The 25,633-nt window shown below is 37.8% G+C and overlaps 1 protein-coding gene across 1 annotated transcript in view; it reads left to right on the top strand.

Annotated features, from left to right (window-relative positions):
- The window catches only part of UVRAG (UV radiation resistance associated), a 79,632-nt gene that overhangs the window by 31,628 nt on the left and 22,371 nt on the right, over nucleotides 1-25,633 (top strand). The window contains exons 7-13 of the mRNA XM_021532428.2: nucleotides 66-171; nucleotides 2,017-2,143; nucleotides 3,052-3,136; nucleotides 3,604-3,691; nucleotides 4,251-4,311; nucleotides 6,335-6,500; nucleotides 22,599-22,677. Coding sequence (XP_021388103.2) covers nucleotides 66-171; nucleotides 2,017-2,143; nucleotides 3,052-3,136; nucleotides 3,604-3,691; nucleotides 4,251-4,311; nucleotides 6,335-6,500; nucleotides 22,599-22,677 — 712 coding nt within the window. The remainder of the gene's footprint in view (nucleotides 1-65; nucleotides 172-2,016; nucleotides 2,144-3,051; nucleotides 3,137-3,603; nucleotides 3,692-4,250; nucleotides 4,312-6,334; nucleotides 6,501-22,598; nucleotides 22,678-25,633) is intronic.

The following is a 25,633-nucleotide window of genomic DNA, read 5'->3' as shown; positions in this document are numbered from 1 at the left end:
TGCTGGTTTTGAGGTGTTTGCACATACAGGGAACGTTTTTCACAGGTATAACTTTCTCCTTGCAGGCTTCACAGAGCTCAGTGTGCAATTAAACAGACTCAGGTAACTGTTCAGAAAATTGGAAGGGAGATTGAAGAAAAGCTGAGATGTACATCTACAAGGAATGAACTGGTATGTTTGATTTATTAAAACCTTATTTTATGGGCTTGCTGAAGCATCTGACTGATGTCTTGACTGTAAGCTTTTTTTTTAACACTTGAACTTGGGATCTTTCTTTACAGCTGTCATTTTAAATGGGAACTCAGCTGAGAGCTACATAATATCATCAGTTTGAGTTGCATGAGTTACTCAAATTGATAAATCTGTTATCCTGTTTTTACCTTTATTTTGTACAATCATACTATCAAAGCATAAACATTGCACAGTGCATGATAGAGGTCTTCAGGAAAAACAAACTTTAATGATTTGTATGAAACTTGACAGGAACCTGTGGTGGATTTAGAGTGAGGTTAGTCTATTGGCTCTATCTTCTTGCACCCTGACTCCCTTTGGATGGACAGAATTCGTGCAAATGCTGTCACTCAAGTGACATACTCATTTGAAACAGAAATTATACTAGATCTTACAATGGTTTTTAAAATCTGGTTTTGCTTGCTCTCCTCCCCTCCCCAGAGAAGTCTGTTGACATTAGTTTCTGCTTTCTGCCCAGGAAAGCTGATCTTGGTTCAAAGATGAGTTGACAGAACAGCAGTGGTTTGTGGTGACTTCATTATGTTGGTACTCAGTGGTATGTGTCTGGTGCCTTGTAAAGGATGCATTTGCAGTGTGAAGTTAATTTATTGCAGTAAAGCAGATTCTGAGTTGAGAGTACTCAGCTAAGTTCCAAAAGTGTCAAGCTGGTTCAAGGATTTGACAAAATGGGAGCTTGTTTACCCACTGTAATTACAGGGGTTACATTGTAGAGGAAGAGGTGAGGAAGTCACCTTCTATATGGGGCAATATAAAATCTCTTGTGAGTCATTCCAACCCAGAGCTTCTTTGCTTTCTGGTATCTTGACTCTTTAACCATTACATTTTTGGTTATGGATATACTTGTCCCTCCTTGCAAAGGCTTTTAATTTTTAAATATCTGAGAGCAAAACTATATCATACAATACTAGTGTGGTTTTGGTTGGAAGGGACCTTAAAGCTCATCAAGTTCCAAACCTCTACTATAGGCAGGTGTATATCTTCCATTAGCCTAGGCTGTTCCAAGCCCTGTCCAGCCTGGTCTTGAACACTTCCAGGCATGGGGCAGCCACAGTTTCTGTGGGCAACCTGAGCCAGGGTCTCCTCAGCCTCACAGCCAAGATTTGCATTCCCAACACTACTCTCATTCATTCTAACACCACTCTGGCAGTGGGAAGCCATTTCCCCTTGTCCTGTCATTTCAGGCCCTCATCCAAACTCCCCCTTTGGCTCTCTTGGAGAACTGGGGCTCTAAGGTCTCCCTGGAGCTTTTTCTGTTCTCCAGGCTGAACACTCGCTCAGCTTTTTCTTTGTATCTTCTTACTGTCATCGTCCTGAAACTGGGAATTGAATCTAATAGTGCAGCTTGAATATCTCCAGCCATTTTCCATCTCCTGCCTTCACTTTGTATGGACTTCTTACTTCTCACCTTCCCTCTTGCTGGTGAGCCCTTTGCCAGGGAATGAATGCTGATTCTGCTGCTAGTGCTGTGCTGTCAGTTTTTATGTCCTGGTGAAGCACTGTTCTTAATTTTTGGTCTTGGCTCAAGAGAGGTGTATCCCACAGGAGGAGTAAGCACTGTGACACACAGCTGTGTTGCTTTCCTTCCAAAGCAGCAAAATTACTAGTCTTTGGGAATCTGTTTCCTGTGGTAATCTATGAACTCCATTCTTAGGCAGGTGCTAATCTTGTCCTGTTTTCTCATTCTCTCCTACCACCTTTTTATGGAACCGCTTCTGTGCAGAGAAGCTTTTTTTATTTTTTAAAAATCTCTATTACTTCCCATAGAAAAAGGAGAGTGAATGTTTACAGTTGAAGATCCTGGTGCTACGTAATGAACTGGAGCGACAGAAGAAGGCCCTTGGTCAAGAAGTAGCCTTGTTGCATAAGCAAAAAAGTACTTTGCTTGACGGAGGTAAGTGTAGAAACCTTAACCTAGTTTATGACCAGAATGAAAGTGCTGGTTTCTTTTCTATTTTCATTGTCTGGCTGTAATGTGCTTGTGTTTTTTCTTTATCTTAAATTTGCAGCCAGGTGTAATTTCTTCACTCTATGTTATACTGAGTTTTAGACAGCAGTTTCTGATATGTTGTCTCTAAATAACTTCTTACTACGACACCTCTCCAAAGCAATCTTAAATCTGTGTTTAATTGACATTTTATGAGAACATCAGAAGAACTGCAGTATAGTACAGTAAACACTGCCATCATAAAGGGACTTCATGTCACAGGGGAAGTTGCTGTACCTGTGATTTGGATTCAGTTTTAAGTATTAGAAGACAAAAATCCCTCTTAATATTTTAATATGTAAGTGACAGACTCAGTCATCTTGATATCATCCTTTAGTGGGCAGATCTCCTATAGTGAAATGCTGTGTCACTGCCTCTTCAGATCTCACCAAGACCAAACTATACAAATGCTTGATTTTCTTGCAGGATTTTTTGTTTTCAGTACTTAGTTGAGTCTAAAGTAATTAGTTACTACCAAAAAGGATGGGTTTTACCATGCACTTTATTCTGGCTATGCAAGTATAGAGACCCCATAATTGGATTACTGCATGGTGTGGTTGTGAGAGGAATAGGTATTAAAGGAAGATGAAATCTGATGGGTTGTATTTGTCTGGTGAATGGTGTAATTATATGAAGAGGGGTGTTCCTCCTGCTGTCTGACATTCTCTAGTTTGGGAGCATAATATGGTAAATCGAAGGTTAAGAATAAGTGGAGAATTATTGCCAACGTTTTGTCAGTATCTACTTTTAAAGTTTAGGATTACTAAGAAAATACTTACACTATTTTTCTTTTCCTGATTCCTCATGTTGCTTAGAAAATGCATTTGGGACTGAATACCAGAAACTTGAAGAGCATAATGAATCTCTATATGAATTAAGAAAGGAATGCACTGCTAAGAGGTAAAAGGACCCATGTTTGTTCTGTAACTGAAAATAAAAGATAAGCTTGAGAGCAAGCCATTGAAAATGGAACTTCTGGCACCAAATTCTTCCTCATGTTGTCCTAAAACTTATGTTAAGACATCCCTGCTACAATTCATAGATATCTAAAATGATTACCAGTGGCAAGTCTAGAGGAGAAGAAAACTAATGCTTGGTTGTATGTGTAGACTCTGATAGGAATTTCAGGTGTGTTTTAGTGTAACACAGCTTTGTAATACCTGATTCTTGTAGTCAAAATACATCTGTAATGTATGGTATGCCTGAAAACTCAAAATTAGCTTTGTGTGCTGTATTTCTTTGGGGTGGATTTACCTAGAGGTGATTAGAGGTGATAATTGGAAAGCTGCAGAAGGGATATGATGGCTTGATACCTTTATTTGGAGCTTTTGAAGAAAATAATAGTTTTGGAATCTCTTTCCCCAAAGAGAACAGTTTTTGAAGATAAATGCCCAGCAGACTATTCGATGCAAGCAGTTGCTGTCGGAGCTATCCTACATCTACCCTATTGATTTGGTATGTTTTCAACTTCCTGACAATCTGCTCAATGTGAAATGGAGTTCCTCTTTATTACACTGCAAACAAATATTATGCTTTACTTGTGACAGAATCTGCTCCTTGCTCATTCTGCTTATTTCAGCTTTTTCTTACGTTTGGTCTTTAGATTACAAACTTTACAGGGAGGGAACTTATACCAGTACCTCTTACCCAGTGTCCTCTATGAAAATAGAATAGCTATAATTTAATGGATGTTTTCCATTTTGTCTGCAATTGCATAAAGTAACCCTGACAGTAGGCTAGGTGAGTGCACAGAAACATGTTAAAATGTTGAGCTTCAAAATCTTTTATATAATGAATTAATATAAAGCTCTTCACTCTTTAAAAAGTTGCATTTATTTCTGAACTATGTAAGATGTGGATTAAAATACTGCATCAGTCACTCTAAGTTTAGTTGAATATTTAGTTTTTTTACCTTTATTATTTGTTAGCTTTGTTGTCGTGTTTTATGCAGGTTTTGGTGTTCTGGATGTTACTGTTTCATGCTCACTTTCCACTGTTGATGTTAAATTTACAGAACAACCAAAAGGATTACTTTGTTTGTGGAGTCAAGCTTCCAAATTCTGAAGACTTTCAAGGTAGCTGCATATTCTTTATGTAGTTCTTACAGTTAACACTGCTTCTAAACTTTGTAAAATTAATAAAACTGTTAGCAATAGCTTGGGGTCCGAATTTTTGATCAGAATGATATAGACTAGAAAATACCTGACAAATTATTTGTTGGTACTTCCTAGCTAAAGCAAAGGGTTCCTTTTGACTCTTAGTAAAGTACCTCTGTGTTCTAAGGCTGCATATTGAAACACTGGAACAAGTTACCTGGAGAAGCAGCGAAGCTTCCATTCTTGGGGATGCTCAGAAGCCAGCTGGGCACACAGTCCTGGGTACAACCTGCTCTGAGCCAGGGGTGAGGACTGTGCCATTCCCAGAAATGCCTTCCAAACTCAGTGACTCTGGAAAATATTGGTGTCTGACCTAGAATTCCGTTTGGGCTACTTTTAGTCCATAAATCTCATTGGGGCAACAGGCATAAATCTCCATTTGGTTTGCTGTAGTTGCTGGTGAACTTGCCAAATAAATACCTTGCAAGAAAAGACTTTGAACGTGTCTGACAGTATGGAGTACTTTACAAGTGACCTTCTGTTTCAACTGTCAACCCTCATCCTATTCCAGAAGCAAATATATTGTACACCTGCCTGTATAACAGTTGTACAGGTAACTGCATGCATTCATCTACAAATCTTTGATGTGAACTGGAAATTCATTAAAATCTCCTTGAGGATTTCTTGTCCCCAGTACCTGTTCACTCTGGTTTCTTAAGCAAAAACCTCCAGCAATTTTCTGACTCTTTAAAGCCACCCCATTGTAATTAACTTGTACTAATAATATGTATATTGGGTGCTCGAATATTGGAGGAATAATATTTAAAACAAATTAATTTGTCATTAGGACAAATTTTGCTTTGTTTCCCTGATTGCACTAAATGTGGTCATGAACTCAGTTTGCTAACTCCTGAGGAATGACTGGTGTGCCATCTTCTGCCCCGTGTATCAGTTTTGTGGTATTAATTAATTGCAAAAGAATTACTAATTCTTTATCCAAGTCTTCAGAAGAATTGTATTGTGAGGAAGAAGTACTGAGCATTCAATTTAGTGAAATAGGCAATTAAATTTGAAACCCAGGTGTCTGGCATGGATCTTATCCCAGACTCAGTAGATACTATCTTTTAAAAAAAACTAGACTTCAAAAAAAAATCCCTAAAAAGCCAATTTTGCTGCAAATTTTGAACCTTTTTTACAAAATCCATTCTGACAGTGGTGTAACTTAAGTACATACATCATGACAGGCTCTAATAGAGCTCAGTATGGTTGTTGAATATCACTATAAGCTTTGTTGAAGGTCCTCTGTTTAGCTGGTTTCTTGGATGCATCGGAAGGGATGACTTTTGTGCTGTCTGTGTCTCTTAAAAGTAATTAAAAACAGAGAAAAGAGAAAGGAAAAGCCTTTATGTGGCTAAAAGATGTAGTTTCAATTGTAAGATCTATGTGTATTCCTGGCAGGTGAAGCTCTAAGGTTAAAACTTTAAATGTCAAATTGAAAATGATACTTTAAAACAATGGGTTAATCTAAGTTTTTCCAGCTATTGGCAGAGAACAGCGTTCATTTCTTGGGGTTGGTGTCTCTCCAACTGATCTCACTTGTGAATAAAGTTGAGGAGGAATGCAGCTTTCTCCTGATCCCACTCACACGTTTCATCTCCATCTAGAGAAACACATAAATCTTAATACTTCACTTTTGTCTTGTGAATTTTGTTTCACTTTTCCCATCTCTTCTTCACCCTCCCCCATCCTGGCAGTGTAACTTTGAAAGTAAAATGTGTAGAAGAACAAGCCATCACCAGTTTTCTGTGCTGCATCACAAGAGGCAAACACAACACAGTGAAATGCAAACACTTGTAAAACTGTCCAAAGTGACATCAAGCCTCCTTCTGTCCTTGAGTTCTGAATTCTGAGGGCTACAGTAATTGATTTTCTTTGAGCAATAAAGATGACTATTAGGATTCAATGGATACAATTAATGATAGACTCTTTTTGTCATTGACAGCAAAAGATGATGGAAGCATTGCTGTTGCCCTGGGCTATACTGCTCACCTAGTTTCCATGATATCCTTCTTCTTACAAGTGCCACTCAGGTATCCTATAATTCACAAGGGCTCCCGGTCTACAATCAAAGATAATATAAATGACAAGCTGACGGAAAAAGAGCGAGAGTGAGTATATTGTAAATACACTGATCTACTGTCTTCAAAACAACAAATCAACATAAATAAAACCCATCTTAAACAGTTCCAAACTTTTTGAAATTTGGGATACAATAGAGTAACTCAGCTTTGTTATTCTGGATCTATTGGCACATATATGGCATTGATTTGGCATCCAGTAATGCTAGAAAAACTTAAATAGTATTTTTAGTGTTTCATGAATTCTGGTTTCTATGTGGAAAAGCTTGCCTTTTATGTTTTGCTACTGGCTATAGGAATAAACTACAAATAGCAGGTGTAGTTTCACTGGGGAGCTGCTGCCAGTGCCGGAATAGTGGTTGATAAATGGGAGAAAACAAATAGCTTTGTTTTAACAGAGTTTTTTTAGCAATTGAAAAAGCACAGTAACCTACCACCTACTGTAAATCAACTGAATATTCAATGTAGAGCTTTTCATTTGTTCTGTAATCATTGTCTTTGAACCCATAGCTACACTGTTATTGTTTTTTCTCTAGGAAACTGTCTTGCTGACTTTAAATTCACTCTCTGAATGTCTTCTCCCGCACTTTGGATTTAGCTTACTTTCCCACTGTCTTGGCACCTGTGTGCTCTAACATGAAATTAGTGGCAATTACTGGTTAAGGTTCCCTTTGTAGCCTGAAACCACTGAACTGCCAGGAATGCAACACTGACCATTGGTGGGAAGCCAACTGCTCTGTTTGGATTCTGGGCACTGGCAAAGTTTTCCCAGACACTTTACGGACTACCAATCCCTGGAAGTTTTCAAGGCCAGGTTGGATGGGGCTTGGAGCAACCTGATCTTGTGGAAGATGTCTCTGCCCTGGCAGCTGGTTGGAATGAGATGAGCTTGAGTTCCCTTACAACTTGGGGATTCTGCAACCCTGTATGTGTGTATGGATGGCTGGAGTCATGCTTGCAGCATCAATAACTTCATTTTTCCACAACAGTTTGAAAAAGAAGCAAAGGAAATTACAGGGGAAATGAACTTGTGGAAAGTAGCTGACTCTACTGGCAGGAAGCTGTGAAAAAACAAATTCTTCTCTTTGGAAATATGCAGTCAAAGTATTACAACATTTTAACTCTAATTCCTCGTAATCCAAATAAATATGCAACAGTTTTATTATGCCTATTTGACAGAATTTGGATGCTTGAAAGTGTCTGATTTCTCTTTGAAGATTAGTGACTTTTGGCACAACAGGCAAGGAAATTTGCTTTGAGATTTAAACTTGTCTTCCTGTTGTGATACCATAAAACACAACTATATAACTATGTCTTGCTGAGTAATTTTGATACGATTTTAATAACTTGTCCAAACACACTTCTAGGTACCTTAGTAGAACTTTGAACTGTTTTGCTTCTGTGTAGTTCTTGAAGCAGATGATCATACTCCTTCCTGTACATCACTTTGAGAAAGGTTGCAAACTAGAACAATTGTATCTTGAAAACAAATTTCTGCGTAGTAGAGTTCTTTGTGTGTGGGTGTGTAAAGGTTAATTCCATTTCCTGTTCTCTCATGAAGATTAGAAGGTTTAGTTTTTTATGCTACAGCCTTCCATACTCCTGTGACTTAATTAATACTTGATTTCACAACAGATTTCTGAAAAGGAGAGATTTTAGCTAAGTAAATGAGTCCCTGTTGGGCTATTTATCTGTGTTGTGCAAGATTTTTTCAGAATTAGCTCCTGCTGGAGGTCTTCTCTTCCCAGATATTGGAGAAACAATCCTAGCATCTCCAAGGTTTTATGTCAAATGTCTTAAATTGCAGTTTTCTTTCTAAACTAATAGATCATGTTTCTCCCTTGCTCCTAACTGCGTTGAGCACAGCAGTTTAGCACAGCTAATAACATGCATTATTAGATTTCTTTATTTCAGTTACCTGTCCTTTAGCAGTTTTTCAAACTCCAACATAAATTGTTGAGTAATTGCAGTGATGTAATCCCTATGTTTGATCTTTACTATAACACATAGTGTCCTCATTATTGACTGGTTTGTATATGGCTTTTTTTTTTTTTTTCATTGCAGGGCGTTGGAGGTTAGGATTTTTCCTCTTTTTTTTCCTTTCTCGGGAAATTTTTCTCCCATTTGTTGTCTAAGAGATGGGAACAACAGTTACTTAAGAGAGACAAAAGATGTGGCCAGGGTTGGGGACTGGGCACTGTTTGCTTCTGTCTGTTAGCTGGGAGGTTTTCTCTTGGAAAATGCAGGGATACTGAGAGAACTGGCTGGGAGTTAGGGGCTGGGCTCAGCTCTCATTCTCCCTCTCAAGATCAAATTTGTGGTTTTGGTGCCAGCCTGCTGCTGCCTGGGGGATTCAGTGCTGCTGTGGAGTTTTTTGTCCTACAGTGCTTCTCCTTTCTGTGAGTGAGCTTGCAAGAAGCGCTGAACGGCCGAGAGAAGGCTGTGGTTGTGTTTCTGGTTTTTGTTTACTGTTGCTGCCATTTTGTTGTTCATTTGTCTTGTTATACATATATATACTAGTAAAGCCCTGTTATTCCTTTTCCCATATCTTTGCCTAAAAGCCCTGTAGTTCTGTAATTTCAAAGTTACAGTAATTTGGAGGAAAGGGGTTCATGTTTTCCATCCCAGTGAGGTTCTCACCTTCCTTGGCAGGCACTTTTCCTTTAAGCCAAGACATAGGGTTTCTCTGGGATCCTTATTAGGAATTTCTAGAAATTATTTGTTGGGGGAAATAGCTGAGGTTTTTGATCAAGAGGAAATTCATAAGTACAGGTGTTTGTTTTTAAAGTCATACTGTATAAAAATGTTACTACACTTTCAAGTTTCTTTACTGACTTTTTTAAGCCCTCCTGTTGAGCTGGTTAAATATTTTGAAAGCTTTCAGAATCTAAGTAACTTCTGGGAAATGCTTCATCTGCTTCAGATTGGTTTACTTGCATGATACAGGTAACTTCTATGAGGACCTTGAGAAATTACAATTTTTTTCTGTTACCATAACTGTTACATTGGGACTTTGAAGTAAGAGGCTGTGGTGAGAACTTAGCTTTTGTCTGGCCACAGTAATGAACTTAGAATGAAGTACAGAGTGACTACCAGTAGCATATAGTATATGGTCAGCCTTGTAATTGTAGGGATATTAATGTTTGTAATCTGCTTAATAACTGTACCTCTCTTGTATTCCAAAACCTGATTTTGGTACTACCAAAATGCTCTAAGTTTTCTCCTATGATATCTACTTTTATGACTTTTTGATTTACCATGTTAAGTCAAGAATCAGATTTTTACAAAATTTCTTATTGACTCACTTCTTCAGTGGTCCCTTTCAGCATCTCCAGAGTGCATGCAATGTATAGGAAGAAAGAATTCTCAGAAGTTCTGGAGTCTGAAAGATTTCATAGCAATGAGTGCAGTTCAAGTCAGTTTGCAGAGGACACCATGTTTGGCAGGAGTGTTGACCTGCTGGAGGGGACAGGAAAACTCTGCTGAAGGATCTGGGCGGGCTATGTTGAGTGGTTGGATTTGGGATGTTCTTAAAGATCTAAGAACCTTAATGATTCTGTGATTCTATGGATATGTAACTCCCAAATTAAAGCTACTTAGACAGCAGTATGTTCCTCTGTCCAGTGATGAACAAGTTTGCTTACAGAATAAATCACCTACATTCTTTGGCAGTGTTCTGGTGGAACTGAAACCCAACACTTCATCACATGCTCAACAACAGAGTGAGAATGCTAAGATGAAACTATTTCTGATATGTTCTGAGACTGTCTCTCAAGCCCTGTATTTAAGGTTTGTGTAGTCTGCTCCCAGATTTTTAATAAAGAATGACCCCCAGCTTAGGGCAAAATAAAGATTGTTGTGGCTGGAATAAGACATACATTGTAACATTCCCTGTGTTGGTGTTGCTGCTCATGTCATAGTATTTTTGAGTATAAACAGCTTGGAAATATATATATTCCTCTAAGAGGAGAAATAAGGGTTATTAAGTTTAATCATCTTTCTGGTGTGCTTTGTATATCTCAACAAGTGAAATGCACATTCAGGTGAATTATTTATGTTGAATTTTTGAGCTTTCACTCCCACTATGTCTCTCAAAGATTTTCGAGAGCTATTACTTCCGTGCTAGGTAAAACTTGGTGTTGCAATTGAGCCAGGAATGGGAACAAAAGGACTCCAGTCTTCAGGAGGTGAGAAGATCTTTAATAGAAAATCACACGTCTTTTATAACCCGACTCGCTAAGTTAAGACTTGATTGGTCTTAGAGTAACTTCTCACACTCTTGGTGAACTTAGTGGTGCACTCTGGAAAATTATATTTATAAACAACATGTGCCGAAAGAGAGATAATAATTGTCTTAATTCTTTCTCTGAGCTTTCTCACAGCTTCCCAGGAAAATCCTCAGAGAACTATGTCTCTGTTCAGAGGATATGTGATTATTGCAACTTGGAACTGGAAACTCTTTCAAGAAATAGTTCTACTAACATTATTTCTCTGTATTAATAGTACAGAGAAATCAAATAATACACACAATCTCATGGATGCTACACCTTCTTCCCAACAAAATGTGTTAAGGGAGGACTAGTAGGAGCAATAGGAAGAAAGTTGCTACCTCAGTGTTATAGTTCAGGTTGCAGAAAAAATGAAGGTGTAGAAAATGGTGTCAATGCCTAAAAAGGTTTTATATTTAAAAGGTAGCAGGGTAGCAAGAACATCGGCATTTGCAAGCATAGCTGCTGTAGCATTTAAAGACATTGCAGAGTTGTCTGATCTCCAAGATGGGCTTTTTTTTTTTTGTCATATGTTTAAATATTGAACTTGTTGGTACTCAGTGTTATAAAGGCCAAAAAAATGTATAAAATTTAAAGATAAACAAATAGGACCCAGACAGTAATGGAAGAAATCTGATCTAGTCTGGTGCATTTTTTACAGGAATATTTGACATTAGTTGATCTGAGATAACAGTAAATAACTGTAAAGGTTTGCTTGGCATTTTGTAATATAGAGAAAGTCTATTTTTTTTCTTTCACTGTGCATGGCAAACACAGACAGCAAAGGCCAGAGGATTCAAACAGCTACCATGCAAGTCTTGGACGTGTACATAGAGGCATCTGACATCTTTGCAGTTGTTTTATGACTTTGATGTACCTCAGGAACCAAAAGATATATGAAGTGGTGTAAGGGGGAGTGAAATTAAGGATGCTGTCATGGGTTACTTGTCCTGTCTAAATACCTTTTGTTATCATTAAATTAGGAAACATCTATCCATTGTCATACTGGGCTCTCATAGAAAACAGAATCAAAATACAGCTAAATAATAATATAGCTAAAAGGGATAGATTTGTTCATGAAGTAATTTCCTGGAAACTATTTTTATGAGTTGGAGTTACACCTCAAATTTGTCTTTTTATGCAACTCAGCTTGGTCATTATTGAAAACCTCAAGCGTGCCAGAAGATTGCAGTGATTAGTCAGTTTTTGTCTTGATATTTGATTTCTCTAGGTGCTGATACTTTGAAGGCCAGTTTGAATTCATTGCTGTAGCCTTGTGGGAAAGGCAAATGTATAAATAAAACAGGTCACTCTCCACTGGGATAGTGCAGACTTGTTGCAACTGAAGAGTGCATAAAACATGAATCAGAGGTGCCCTTCTTGGGTCTTCAGAGTGGTTCTGGATTCCTTAAGGATGCAAAGCATTGACTAAGTTTATCTTAGTTGATGTACAAGGTCTTCAGCACCTTTACATGTGGGAATGTTGATGCATCTCCACAGTTTGTTGACTGAACTTCGGACTCAAACCCTAGCAGACTGGATTAGTCCAGTTTGGGGGGCTTTTCATTAGTTTAGGTAACCAAATTTCAGAGTAAGTAAATCAGACAAGACATATTTTGGATCTGCACATACTCAAGCAATTATTTTGGTGTACTGGTGTTGTATTTTAGACCTACTCATTTGCACTGCTCAGAAAAACTGGTATGTTGTGTGTGGTTCATGCAGTGTTAAGTCATGGAAAGTGAGTTACTGACAGTGGAAGTTCTGATGTAAAAAATTTATTTTCAGAATAAAATATATATAAGAATAAAGCAAACATATGGGATACCTTGCCAGTTCTGCATCAAAAATGATTCCAAATTATATTTCTTGATGTATTATCTTTAATTGCTTTGAAGTGTGGCAAGCTGGATTTGCAAATAAGTGGAGATAAGTGTTGCTGAACTGGCCTATGGATAATTTTGGAGCGTTTGTGATCCACTTGTTGAATGAGCATAATCTGCAAGTGATCCTCCTTATTGTGGCCTTACTCCAATTTGGAAGAATGAGAAAATAAGGATTTCAGCTGCAGTACACTTAGTACAACACCACTAAAGTTGTTACTGCTCTGTGCCTGGTAACAGATAAGTCACTTGCAAACAAAGTAGTCTGAAAAATCAACTCAAGCATGTGAAGAATAATTTTTCACTGACATTAAGATTTTCCAACTCAATTGACACGTCTTTAGTCATATTTGGTACTTCTGCTGAGGTAATGAAATGGCAGCTTTGGGAAGAAATCTTGGCAAACTTAGATGGAGAGAGATGGTTGCTTGAGAAATCTAATAGCTATCAAAGAAAAGTTGATTCTTTGGGCAGATTGAGTGTGTGTTCAGGGTTCAACAGTATTGCTCAAATAATGCTTTTTGCCATGAACTTATCTTGAACTGTATTTTTGCATTCTACAGTTCTTGAGGATATTTAGCTAGAATCCTGACAGATGTGATTCTTGATTAGCAAAACAATACTTTTTCCTTCATTGAGTCAGCAGATATTGCTGTGTATAGATAAATAATTTGTCAGGTGTTGTTTAATGAATTTAGATAATGTGTTTCTGGGAACTGGAAGTTTTAACATGCTCCTGACCTGTCTGAGAAACCAGATTTTGTTTACTGCAGTATATGAGACCACTGACCCCAGATATCTGAGACCAGCTGAGAAATGTTACTATGAAGACGTACTAATCTTAATTTACTCCCACTGGAACACTATACCCCTGTTGAGATTTTTTTTGTTCCAAAACATGACTTCATTTTTTAAAAATAAGCAGGGACTTGACCAGTATAAAGTGTCTTCTAGATAAAAATGATTTTTCAGTGTCAGTGAGATTTAATGTTCTGATAGTGAGGTTGTCTGCTCTGTCCTTATGAAGAGTCCATGTGTTGTGACATCCGTGGCTTCTATGGTACAAGCCTTGAATCCAAGCTGAAATATGTCATGAAAATGCCCAGTTTACTAAAAGCCATCAGTGTCACTGGCTCCGTAGATTCTTTGCTGTGATTTTGAGGCGTTTTTATTATTTGCTGAAGCCATAGAATGATACCCTCTTGCACAAAGTGGTGACTGTCCTGTCAGGAGCTACCTGACTTTTGTAATCTGGATTTTTGCTTGTATTTTCTTTCTGCAATCTATACATACTGAAGCTATCGTGCATTCACCAAGAGCAAGGTCACAGCAAGTTACACTAATCACACAAAGATGCTTCTACTTTTGATTATCATAAACTGAACTGATTTATCAGAAAAGCATTTTGAAAATACATTTCATAAAGTTAAACTAATGTTTTATTTCCTCAGTAAACAAATTATTTATTTATTGTATAAAGCTTGAATGGGGATATGCTTTTCCCCCATGGCAGTCTGCATTTTTGTCATCAAATTTGTTTTGCAAGTGTAGCTTTTTCTTTTTAAGTAGGAACTCAAAACCATATAGTAATCCAGTCTGAATTTGCTTGTGATTTGTAACTCATATTTATGTCTTAATCTGTAATTACAAGCAAACTGCATGCTTGTAGTCCTGTCTTCTGTTTTTTCATTTAATTTTGGGTCTTCTGCAGGAGTTCTATGCAGTCTCTGCTCTGAAGCTGATAGAGCTGTGAGAAGGAAACAGGTTTTAAAGGTTTGTAGCCAAAGCTTCTTGTGTCTTGATCTTCAGGTGGAGTGTTAAGATGTTAGGAATGCTGGATATGTTGGTGCTTGTGGCTCTTGAGCAGTTTGTTTGTCCTAGTATTTGACTTGAAGTGTCCTGAGAAATTGTTATTTCAAGTGAGCTGTCTGGTGGTCCTTCTAACTTAAAAGACTTTCGGGATTTAATTTCTTCTGGTTCAGAGAAGCCCCAGGACTTTTAAACAACACAAGCTTTCTCCTGTGAATATGACATTCCATTACAGTGAGCCAACAAGATGTAGTTAGGTTGGAGGGCAAACACTAGTTCTTTTCTCCCCTGCCCCCCTTGCAGACTGCAGAATGAGGTGAAGCTGAAATAACTCAAACTTCAGTAAATATTTAAATCTTTACTTTTACACTCCTCATACTTCAGACATATCAAACAAGAACTTGTGTTTTTTTCAGGCCATTACCTTACCTGTACTGAGCTATTTGGTCCTATCCTTTTGTAGAATGTCCTATCCATGGTCTAAAGCCTTAAAATTCATTTTTTTCTTAACTGACCCATTTTTAGTAGTGTTGTGTGAGACACAATTGTTCTGCCAGATCTGTTAGATGACTCTGCTATGACACCAGTGACTTACTGGTGTCATCAGTTCTTTATCTATGGTAATGAATAACTGGGTTTCAGCTGCATTCTGCCAAGTCTGTGCTGCAGCCACCTCTCTGCAGTCATTCTGGTTACTGTCCTTGAAAATGAGAAATGAAAGAAAAAGCCAGGTTGAGTTTGTTTTCTGATAAATTTGACACAATTGGGCAGGAAGTATTGGGCAGCAAGATAGTGTAAATATGGTCATGTGAAAATATAATACTGTCAGCTTCATTTATCTTTGGATTAAGATTCCAGTCTCCACTTAACTACTTGGTAATGTCTTGATGTCAAAATGGACAACAGTTGTGATTGGTGTTGTCACGATTTGGAATTGTGACCAGCACTGTTTAACTTCTAAGTTAACTTCTAAGTCATTGGCATGGACAGTGAGATGGAGTTTGCCAATGACACTGAGCTGTGTGGTACTAGAGGGAAGGGATGGCAGAGGAACCTGGACAGGCTGAAGAGTTGGGCCTGTGCCAGCCTCATGAAGTTCAGCCAGGCCAAATGCAAGGTGCTGCTTTGGGATCATAGTAATCCCAAGCACAACTTCAGGCTGGGTAGAGAATGGATTAAGAGCAGCTCTGAGAAGGACAATTGGGAAAATGTCTCTATGAGAAGCTCGACCTACCCTGGTGTGCTGGGCTGATCCCATGGCATGGGCAGCAGTGAAGGGGGAAATTCTGCTCCTCTGTCCTGCTCTGGTGAGACCCCACCTGCAGTTGCCTCCAGCTCTGGGGTTTAACATCAGAAGGATGTGGAGCTGCTGGAGTGAATCCAGAGGAGGCCACAGAGGTGCTCCAAGGGCTGGAGCCCCTCTGCTCTGAGGCAGCCTCAAAAACACAAGGCTCCAAGGAGACCTGAGACCTCTTTCCAGTGCAAAAAGGGGATCCAAGAGACCTACAGAGGCATTTAGGCAAGGGCCTGGAGAGATGGGACAAGAGAGGATGGCTTCCCACTGCCAGATGGCAGGGTTAGATGGAATATTGGGAAGAAATTCTTCCCTGTGAGGGTGGGGAGACCCTGGCAGAAGTTGCCCAGAGAAGCTGTGGCTGCCTCATCCCTGGAAATGTGCAGAGGCAGGTAGGACAGGGCTTGGAGAAACCTGGTCTAGTGGGAGGTGTCCCTGCCCATAGTAGGAGGTTGGAACAAGATGGGTTTTCAGGCCCCTTCCAACACAAACCATTTTGTGATAATTAAGTGTTGTTAAAACATAAGTGTCCTAATTTAGCTTATAAAGCTGCAAATATTACTAGTCCTTAAAGTCCTGAATCACTTGGAAAGTTTATGCTATGTAACATGATACCAAACTAGATTTTGAATTTTACTTAGAATTGCCAAATGAGATGTAATATGATATTTAAATTGTGCCAGACTTCAGCCTGTGCAAGACAGTTGGATGTGATGTGTAAAAAACATTATTTTACTGACTTCTTCCCTTAAGAGCTTTCTGAAGTACAGATTAAACTTGGAGACTTTAATATAATTTGGGTTATGGCAGAGGTCTGAACTGAAGAGAGAATAAAAGATCTAAAACATATGGTGTATTACCAAAGTAGAAGCAGGTGAAAGCAGTTAAAAATGAAGCAATTTCATAAGCTTTAAAAATAGTTTGTGTTAAAGGCAGGTGGTTATAGACAATAGAAGTGGGCTATCAGTATATTGGTACATATGTGATATTTCTGGATGCAGAATTCATAAATCACAAAATACAACAGTAAATGTATTTGGACATGAATTCATAAGGGATGCTTGAGGTCTAAAATAAATGTATGGAATAAGGATTCTTTCAACTTTTCCTAACATTTGCCATCTGCCTGAGCCAGGAATCCTGTAGTGATTTAGTCGAGTGTTCATCAAGCACCATAGTGACTATTAAAAATGGCTAAAGATGAGCTAAAGATATGAAATTATGAGATCATGAATACTTGTTGAGGGTCAGCTGGAAAAAGTAGGACAATTAAGAGTTTTTAGTGGTTAGAGTAGAACACTTAGCACAATTTATTTTGAGTTTTATTTTGTAAGAATGGTCTAATGCTTAAAACACCACAAGTAGTCTAATCATTGCTGTAGCTTTGAAACAGGCCTCTGGTTTTCCAGAATCAATATGGGCAACTTTAAAAGATTTCTTTTTATGTAGTTAGTTTTTTAAATACATCAGTTTAGTGAGTTGTTTTGGTGGAAGATACTGTATTAGGAAATTGTTGCCTATGCTCTTACCAAAGCCAGGGGTTTTAAAAGTCAGTAAGAGAAGGGTTGCAACCCTTTATTTTCTTGAGAAGTCAATAATATTCCTTATAAGGAAAAAAAAACCCACCAGAATATATTATGGATATGAATTGCAGGCATCACACCTCAAACTGTAAATATGAAAATGAAAAATCCTTGCAAGAGGCTTTTTCTCTATCTGCGCCTGAAATTTCTTGGTTTTACTTTCAGCAGCACATGGGCACAGTCCTCTTCGTTACATCTTGAATCATGAAAAAGACTTAATTTAACAATGGAAGGTGACTTAAACAATCTTCCTACCCCTAGAAAGGATGAAGTTTAGAGGAAATTGTTATGATAGCTGAGTGTACAGGGTGGTTTGAACTTGCCTTAGAGGTGATACATTAGGTTTCTTTGTGCCTGTAGCTTTATGATTGCAGGATGATCTCCTTGCATCTGGATGAATGGCAACACAGGGCAGTGGCTTGTGGCCTCATGGGGTGGGCTGCAGCCTCTGGATCAGATTCCTGCAGGGATCCTGTAATTACAGAGCCGACTTCTAGCAGAAATGCCTTTAGGCCTCTAGACAAGCACAACTAGCAAAAGTGTTCATCTGAAATCATGTCTGCTGCTCCTGTATTGCCACCAGACCACAAATGTGTTTAGACATACTCAGGAATCCTCCTTGAACTGAAAGTTGTAATTTGCCTTGGTTTGACACAGATTTCTGTTCAGCTGTTTGCATGTGCATGAGTCAGCTGGAGTGAAAATGCTGACAACCAGCCACCCTTGGTTTTCCATATTGACTGGAAACAGATATACTGAGTTTCTCTTTCTTAATAGAAAGACTTTTAAACCAGAGTGGATGATTTAGTGTCCTGTCTAGTCATTGTAACATTGATGTGATTTCCTCTAATGAGATTATACTTTGCTTTTAAGTTTCTTAGAGTTACATGTGTTTCTTATGTCTACAGAACATTCTACTTGATTGAATACCATGGTAGAATAAAGTTTAATTTGACTAAGCAAAGTAACAGCTCCCTGAGAGTCCTGTTGATGATGTAGTTGGGTACCGTTAAAACTTGATACTTATCAGAATTTTGTTTTTTTATGCAAATATTCAAACTAGCTATTTAAAAACTTAGCATTTGTGAAGTGTTGTGAGGTCCTTGAACTCAAAACTTAATTCTATTGCTGATGGTAGTGTGCTGGTTTTGTAGTTTCAGTGTGGATTGCAAGTAGACTTTAAGCCCTGTTTTTAAATAAAAAGTCTGACTTGATTTTACATCATCAGGGTAACTGTGAACCAAACACATAACCTCTGCCTTGCTTTTTCTTTTTCACAACTATTGAGCCTTGACCTGTTCACTTGTTTCCTTACTCACTGCATATCAGCAGATCCTCTGTATGTTTAAATATTGGAATATTAGGTGACTTTGATAGAAAAACAAGTTTTAAGGTGAAGAGTTCTTTATCCAGTAGCTGATGTCTTCTTAGAAAATGTGGCAGGAATTAATAGGGAATGGATCAAAATAAAGCGGTGGATACCAACTTGCTGAAATTAAGATTGCAGGTATAGAGGAGGGGCTTATTCTTGGGAGCCCTTCAAGCAGGAGAGGTAGGAGGGAAGTTAAGTGGGTGAGGGTGAGAGAGGTAAGGTTAGGGCATATGAATTGTCATCACTATTTTAAGGTCAGCTAAAATTAAGTTGTTCAGAGATGATTAAAAGTGTCTTTTACCTGCTTCTATTATTTTGGGTTTATTTTATTTAATTTTTTTTTTGTCATCTGTGAGAAATGACAACCAAAACCACTTCTTGTGGGGTTGGGAATGCTTGGGTCTTGAACATAATAGTGTTGGTTCACCAGGGGAGAAACTGTTCAGTCATTGTGGCATCATCATAGACAAACACAGGTTTTGTCCAAAGCGATATACCATGGAAGGGGATATGAGCTGTGTGCATAAAAATGTCCTGCATGTGTCTTGTGGTTAATTATAGATATGCATTATGTTGCAGCTGGGTAACACTGATAATCTGACTTGTATCCCAGTGAGCCCTATAACAGAACATGACTCAAAAAAAATGAGTAAAAACTTAGAGTTTGTCACAGTTCTGTAGGATTAAATAAGCAAAACATGAGACTTCCAAAACAAATGTAAACTTTTAAGATTAAGAATCTTCCTTATGTTATCTTAGATCTTCAAATCACGTTTTGACCATCTGGTTCAAATCAATCTGGTGTGCAGTTTGGATCACTCTTATCCAGAGTTCTCCACCTTCTGAATTCTGAGTGGGACTTGTTTAATTTCAGCATTTTTGACACAATTCTCTTAGATCCTAAAGCCACCTTTACACATGCCTGCTGGCTGAATATTCCCTTAATCACTCCTAGTTCTTGTTGCTTTTCTCCAGTACAGGCTCCTACCTTTGCTGACATGTCTTGAAAGCAGTGGGAATATCAGATACAGAAACAGCTCCAAATGGGGCAAACCTGTTACAAGTTACCAAACATGGTGGATTTTTCCTTGCACCAAGTTAATTTTCTCTAAACCAGGATCTTCTTCACAAATCACTATTAAAACTACTATAGCTGAATTGCCTGTCTCTTTATATACAGAAATAGATTATCTTCTGTAAACTCAGGGTGTGTTAGAACTGTATTTTAAGAAGTCTACATGCTATTGAAATGTCATATTCCATAGCTGTATGTAAATGACAACATATTTTTATAAAGGCACGTGTTTACCCTCACTGAGCAGAAGCTGTTTTGTTCACATGGCAGATGCATGGTTTCCTGGAGTGTGTTAGTATGATTCTGAGGAGAACCAGAGCTCAACTTCTGAGCTCTGTTCTGGGCTGAGAAGAACTTTCCAACACTTGATAACTTCTCTCAGATAATATTTTCTGTTGATTATAAAAAGGGTACCTGTAGCTTGTGTTTTTTTATTCTTTCCACCAAACATATCACACTCCTTCAAATTTTTTCTTAGAATAAGTATCTGTGTTTTGCTTTAAAGGAGCTTAGTGATTTTTTCCCTAAATATATCAGCAAGAATGGAAAGAAGGAAGGTGCATTTTAGAGTAGAATACGTAAGTGGATGCCATTTTGAATTTTAATTATACATTTTGTGATTATAAAACCACTAAAATAGTGATTTTCAAAAGTATTTAATATAACTAAATCCTTACACAGCAGACTCAGCTTTTTGCAGCATGCCAAAAGGAGAGATTAAGCTTACCGTCAATGCTTTTCTGTGGAGTGGGCAAGAAGAATTTCACACAGGGAGGCAGCAGTGCAAGTTAAGTTCACTTATACTCACTGAAGCACTATATAAAAGGTTTGGGTTCCTCTCCCTTGAGTTTATTGCTTGTGATGAAGCTTAATGGGCAAGAAAGATAAAACACCAAGAGAGAGGCTTATAACCTAGTAATATTTTTCTCTTGAGTCATAAATGTGTATATGCAGAGATATGCACTGGCAGTTTTCAAGATTTTCATTTAAGTGAATTTGTTGTGAAAGGTGACCTGAGGAAGTACATGATCTAAAGCCTTTCAAGATTAATTAATAGAAGTTAGATGATAGAAATATGAATATTAGCAAAGAAGCAGGATCAACATGATAAGCAGAAAAGCCTGATTTTCCCTTTTAAAGGAATCTCTATGTAGGAGATGTCAGTGAGCACCATGAGCCACTTTTTACCCTCTTTCTATACTGCATGGATCAAAGAGCTGTGTGTTTAATAATAGAATTCATGGTTCCTGTTACCAGTGACTTCATGAAATGCTGCCTTTTAGGGAAATGGTGCTTTTATTGTAAAAAAAGTGGTTAGTTTTAGACTATTTGTAAAGTTATTCTTTAAATCTAACCCTTTCTTTGGGTAGTGTAATTTGACATATTGAAATTAATTCCTCTTACTTTGTATTTTAGACTTAGAATAATGTGTTGCAGAATTTTTGTAGCATTTGGGAAAGTTTCATTTCTTGCATGGGGAACTAGTTCGATTTATAGATCTATTAAGCAAGGTTAGCTAGATATATAGTATTCACAGAGATTTTAATGTTCCTCGGTTTAAAGAGACCTAGCAAGTTTGAAAGTTGCAGAAAACTTGAAGCTGACATCTCAGTATTGGATGTGATGTGACCAATATTTGATGACTTGTTAACCTTTAGCTTTAATGATACTATATAATTATTAAAATTACAAATGTACTCTACTATGGGGCAGATGGGTGATAAAATTCACTTTGCCTAATCACCTCTTCAGAATGTGTGTTGTTTCTAGTAGATATTGATCTCCTGTATTTGTTATCTTATATTTGAGAGAGACCTTAGTTTCTGCTGTAGAGTGGGGCTTGTGTGGGTAATTCATTCAGCATCTTGATTAGGAACTGTAGGAAATGGTTTGTGAAAAGGCAAAAGCTTGATTCATGCTGTAGCTCCCATAAGAATAAATTCTAGTTTGTGCTAAGATTACTGAATTGACCATGATGATTTCATAACCTCTGGTGCTGAGGAGGAGTCAAGCGACAATCCTTAGAAGTACAGTGTACAGCTGTTAAAGCTGTTTGAGAATAAAACCATATTTTTTAATGCAGAAACTGTCAAAGAGTTTCAGTATTTAAGGGACTAAATGTTTTAGTTCCCTTGTCTCACTCATCAGTGCCATGCTATGTTCTTACAAGCTATTTGCTACATCTTGGTATTTAAAATGCTGAGCAATATTTATTATGTAGGAAAAATAAAGGTCAGTTATAAAATGTTTGCAAGGGCTATAGTGACCTATGATGCTGTGACTCAAGCCTTTGGTGCATGTGTGAAATTTGTTGAAAGGAATCACTTGTATTCTGAATGTTGTTTGGGTAAGTGAGCCTGCAAATTTCTTCTCTGTGTAAAGGCCTTTGTGGTCTGTCAATCACCGGATAATGATCAAAAGAGAACAACTTTTAAAAAATATTTCTGTTTGGAAATGAGCTAGCCATGTGTGACTGGGTGAATGTAGAGGGATAACATGGGATCTGCAATTGTGCTGTGTGCTTCTGAAATTACACTTTGATTGATGAGAGGGATGTTGCAGCCCTAGGAGAATCATAAAGTGTCTTTTAAAAACCTGAAATACTTTAAAAAATGCAATTCTGTAGCTGAGTTTTGGCATCAGTTGTTAAATGCTGATTGACTGGAATTGCAGAGGGTTCATAAATACATCCTACGGAGGGGTTCTTGGGAGAAGTCAGCAAAGGAAGCTTTTTAAATTTTTACCTTTTCAGAAAAGGAATCTGGGTCTTTTTGAAGTTTACATAAGCATCTGAATAATTTCACCTTAAATACTTTCCCCCCTTCCCCTTTTTTTTCCCATCAGATTTCCTTTATATGCAAAAGGAGGGGAGAAGCTTCAGTTTGAATATGGAGTTTATCTTCTCAACAAAAATATAGCACAGGTTGGTACACTTGAGATTATTTTTTATTATTATTTATATGTATTCTCTGTTTGGTGCCAATATGATGTGAGTGTGCATGTGCTGTCCTGTGATGCTGTTCTCTGTGGTGAAAACCTGTGAACTAAGACAAATATCCTTGAAAACATAATTTTCACTTGTCTTCAGCTTTGTGCTTGAGATTTTCTTCTGTGGTGCTTAGAGAAGGACTTGCCAGATAATAATGGATCTTTTCCTTTTCAAATAGTACATTCTATGAGTCTATAGACTTCACACTATTTTGAAAACTAAATAGTCTCAGTTTTAAAATTTTGTCATACTTGGAGATCTATTAGTAATTCTTGCTCATGTGTCTTTAATTTTGCTGTATTATTACTTCAACTAGTATTCTACCCTTATAAAAAACCACAATGCATGTAAAATATGAAGTATTGCAAATGTGTGACTTTTTAAAAAAAAAAAGTTATCTAATCAACCTTACTTCTTTGTTTTTAATGTATTTTAAAAAAACATCCTTTACTCTGAAAATTGCAAGAGACTTTGCAGACTTGTATTTGAGATGGCAGTAATACCTGCATGTAATACATTTGGATGGCATTCAGAGAATGTTCAGAAAGCTGGTCTTAAAGAGGCCTGCCTGTTTCAATTTATATCTAGTCCTAGGACAGTGTCAGCTGTTTTTATGCTGTCCCTGGTGATGTTCTGTGAAGAAAAGCCTGTGGTATAAGTACTGCTTAGTTCCAGTGCTTGACTCTCTTGGCCACTAAAGACAGCTAATTTCTGACATTGAGTCCAAACCTGTCTTGCCTTTGTTTATATATTATAATAATCTGATCCATTTAAATCTCTTCCTCTTTGTAAAGTTTTATGCATTGAAAAAACACTTTTCAACACTTCTCTTGTCTCAGATTCTCCATCTGAATCCACATTTTTTCTTGAAATGCAATGCCCAAAGCTGGGTATAGTGAGCTTTTTGCTTTCAAAACATGGATTAGGAGGGAGAAATGCTTCCCAAGTCTTGTCTTTTTATTTCCAGTTCATTGGGTTCTAATAGGTTTGTATCTTAAAAGCCCAGCAGAGTAAATCTTAGGATTCTGGGCAACCAACAGCCCCAGGTATCTTCTGCACAGCAACACAACAGTCCATTCTGAATGTGTGCAGGTAATTATGTTTGTTGCAGTTCTGGAGACAGGCACACAACAGAACACACTGAGTTCAAGTGACAACAGGCAAGGTTTACTGATGGACACCCCCTTTTGTAGAGGCTTCAAAATTCCCACACTTGAACACCTGAGTGGTCATGGTCTTAACACCACCCAGCTCACTGGCCAGTGATATGTCTGCTTTCAGGATTGAATGGGGCTGGCTGGGTTCCCCTGTTTTGAGTTCAAATCCAACCTATCATTGTCTTACCCTGGGATTTGTTTACTTCTATTCTTTATCAAACTGGGCTGGTCTGGTAGAGTTGGGGTCTGTTATGGCCAATCTTATCTGTGCAGCTTCAGACCAGCTGCAGCTGTCACAGCAGGTGGTTTGGTTAATTCACATTTTACATGCTGTACCTTGAATGTATTCTTGAAGATGAATTTTCTTGATCTTAATCACGTTTCTGCTTTGGTGGTATAATACTAGAGGTTGAGAACTCAGTCTCAGCTTTATGCTGGCTGCATCTGAACCTATGCCCTATCCAGATTACCTAATTAAAATATTGGATAGAACTGGAGTTCTGTTATTCCAGGTGTAGTTCCATTTTGCCAGCATTTCAGTTGTAGTCATGAACCATTCTTTATTACACCCATAAAGTACTTTGTCTGTATTCACTTGTACTTCATCAATATCCCATTTCTCTAGCATGCTTGTGAGCAAAAAATGCCAAGAGATTTAAATTCCAAGAGAAATATGACATTTCTGGTTCTAACCTGTTTGAAATTACATTAGTCTTAAAGTTTTATTCTTGAAAAATGACCTTTTTATGCTTAGTTTCTACTAGTCTTGTTTGTTTTTCCAGTTTTCTCTTCCATCACTTTTTTGCCATTCCTTATCCCAAATTGAAGTAAAGCTTCTGAATCTTTCTGTATTGTTTGTTTTTTAAGCTTGGATTGCATTTACCATTTTCCAGACTTGCCCATGCTTAGTGTGTTTTGGACAATAACCTCTGCAATTACTTAAAGGCTAAAATATCTTAAGACAAAGTTAATTGAATCCTACTAATCTTGGAAATTCACTTAGCCAGGCTGTTAATGTATCTTAGACTGTACCTCCTTGTTGGTGGTATTAGTAATGGCAGCCAGCTGTTCACACTTGACCTCCAGAGGGAAGATTAGTGAGAAAAAGGGATTAGTCTTTCCCTCAAGTGCTTTGATAGATCTCTCTCTTCATTACTATCGAATCAGTGCTTTCCTTAATCTCTGCTTACTTGTTCATTCTGTAACTTGTGAGTCACAGTGCTGCTTGCTTTGCCTTTCAGCCCTTCTTCATCTTTACCTTGTTCTGGAGTTTGTCACTCACTTATGTGATACAAGCAAGAAGCTCTGTTATTTTTTTTCATCAAAATGATGAATTCTTCATTGAGCCCAGGATGGTTGTCTTTTCTGTTTGTGTAGTTTGGGTTACTTGACACTTCTGCCTGTAGTATTTTTTTATAGAAATTGTCACCACTTCACTTGTTTTCCTGTTTAATCTCCTTGACTTGTCATCCCTGAGTTGTTACCATTTTTGGACCTACTAAAACCTCTTATTCTCATTTTCTTGTCCTATTTTGAAGGACTCTGGGTGGTTGAACACACGGTCACTCAAGGCAACCCATGCTGCCTTCCAATTCCTTGCAGTTGGTTTCTGAAATCACTGGCATATGTTTAAATTTATAAAAGTAAATGAAGGCTTTAAGTATGTATTAGTATAAAAAGAGTTTCCAGCTCTACTTGGGGTCATTGGTGCTGGTGCAAGCTAATCAGTGGCC

Source organism: Lonchura striata, chromosome 2, assembly GCF_046129695.1.
Source record: "Lonchura striata isolate bLonStr1 chromosome 2, bLonStr1.mat, whole genome shotgun sequence".
Taxonomy (NCBI): Eukaryota; Metazoa; Chordata; class Aves; order Passeriformes; family Estrildidae; genus Lonchura; species Lonchura striata.
The sequence above is the reverse complement of the archived record's forward strand: the minus strand, read 5'-3'. Positions and strand labels throughout refer to the sequence as shown.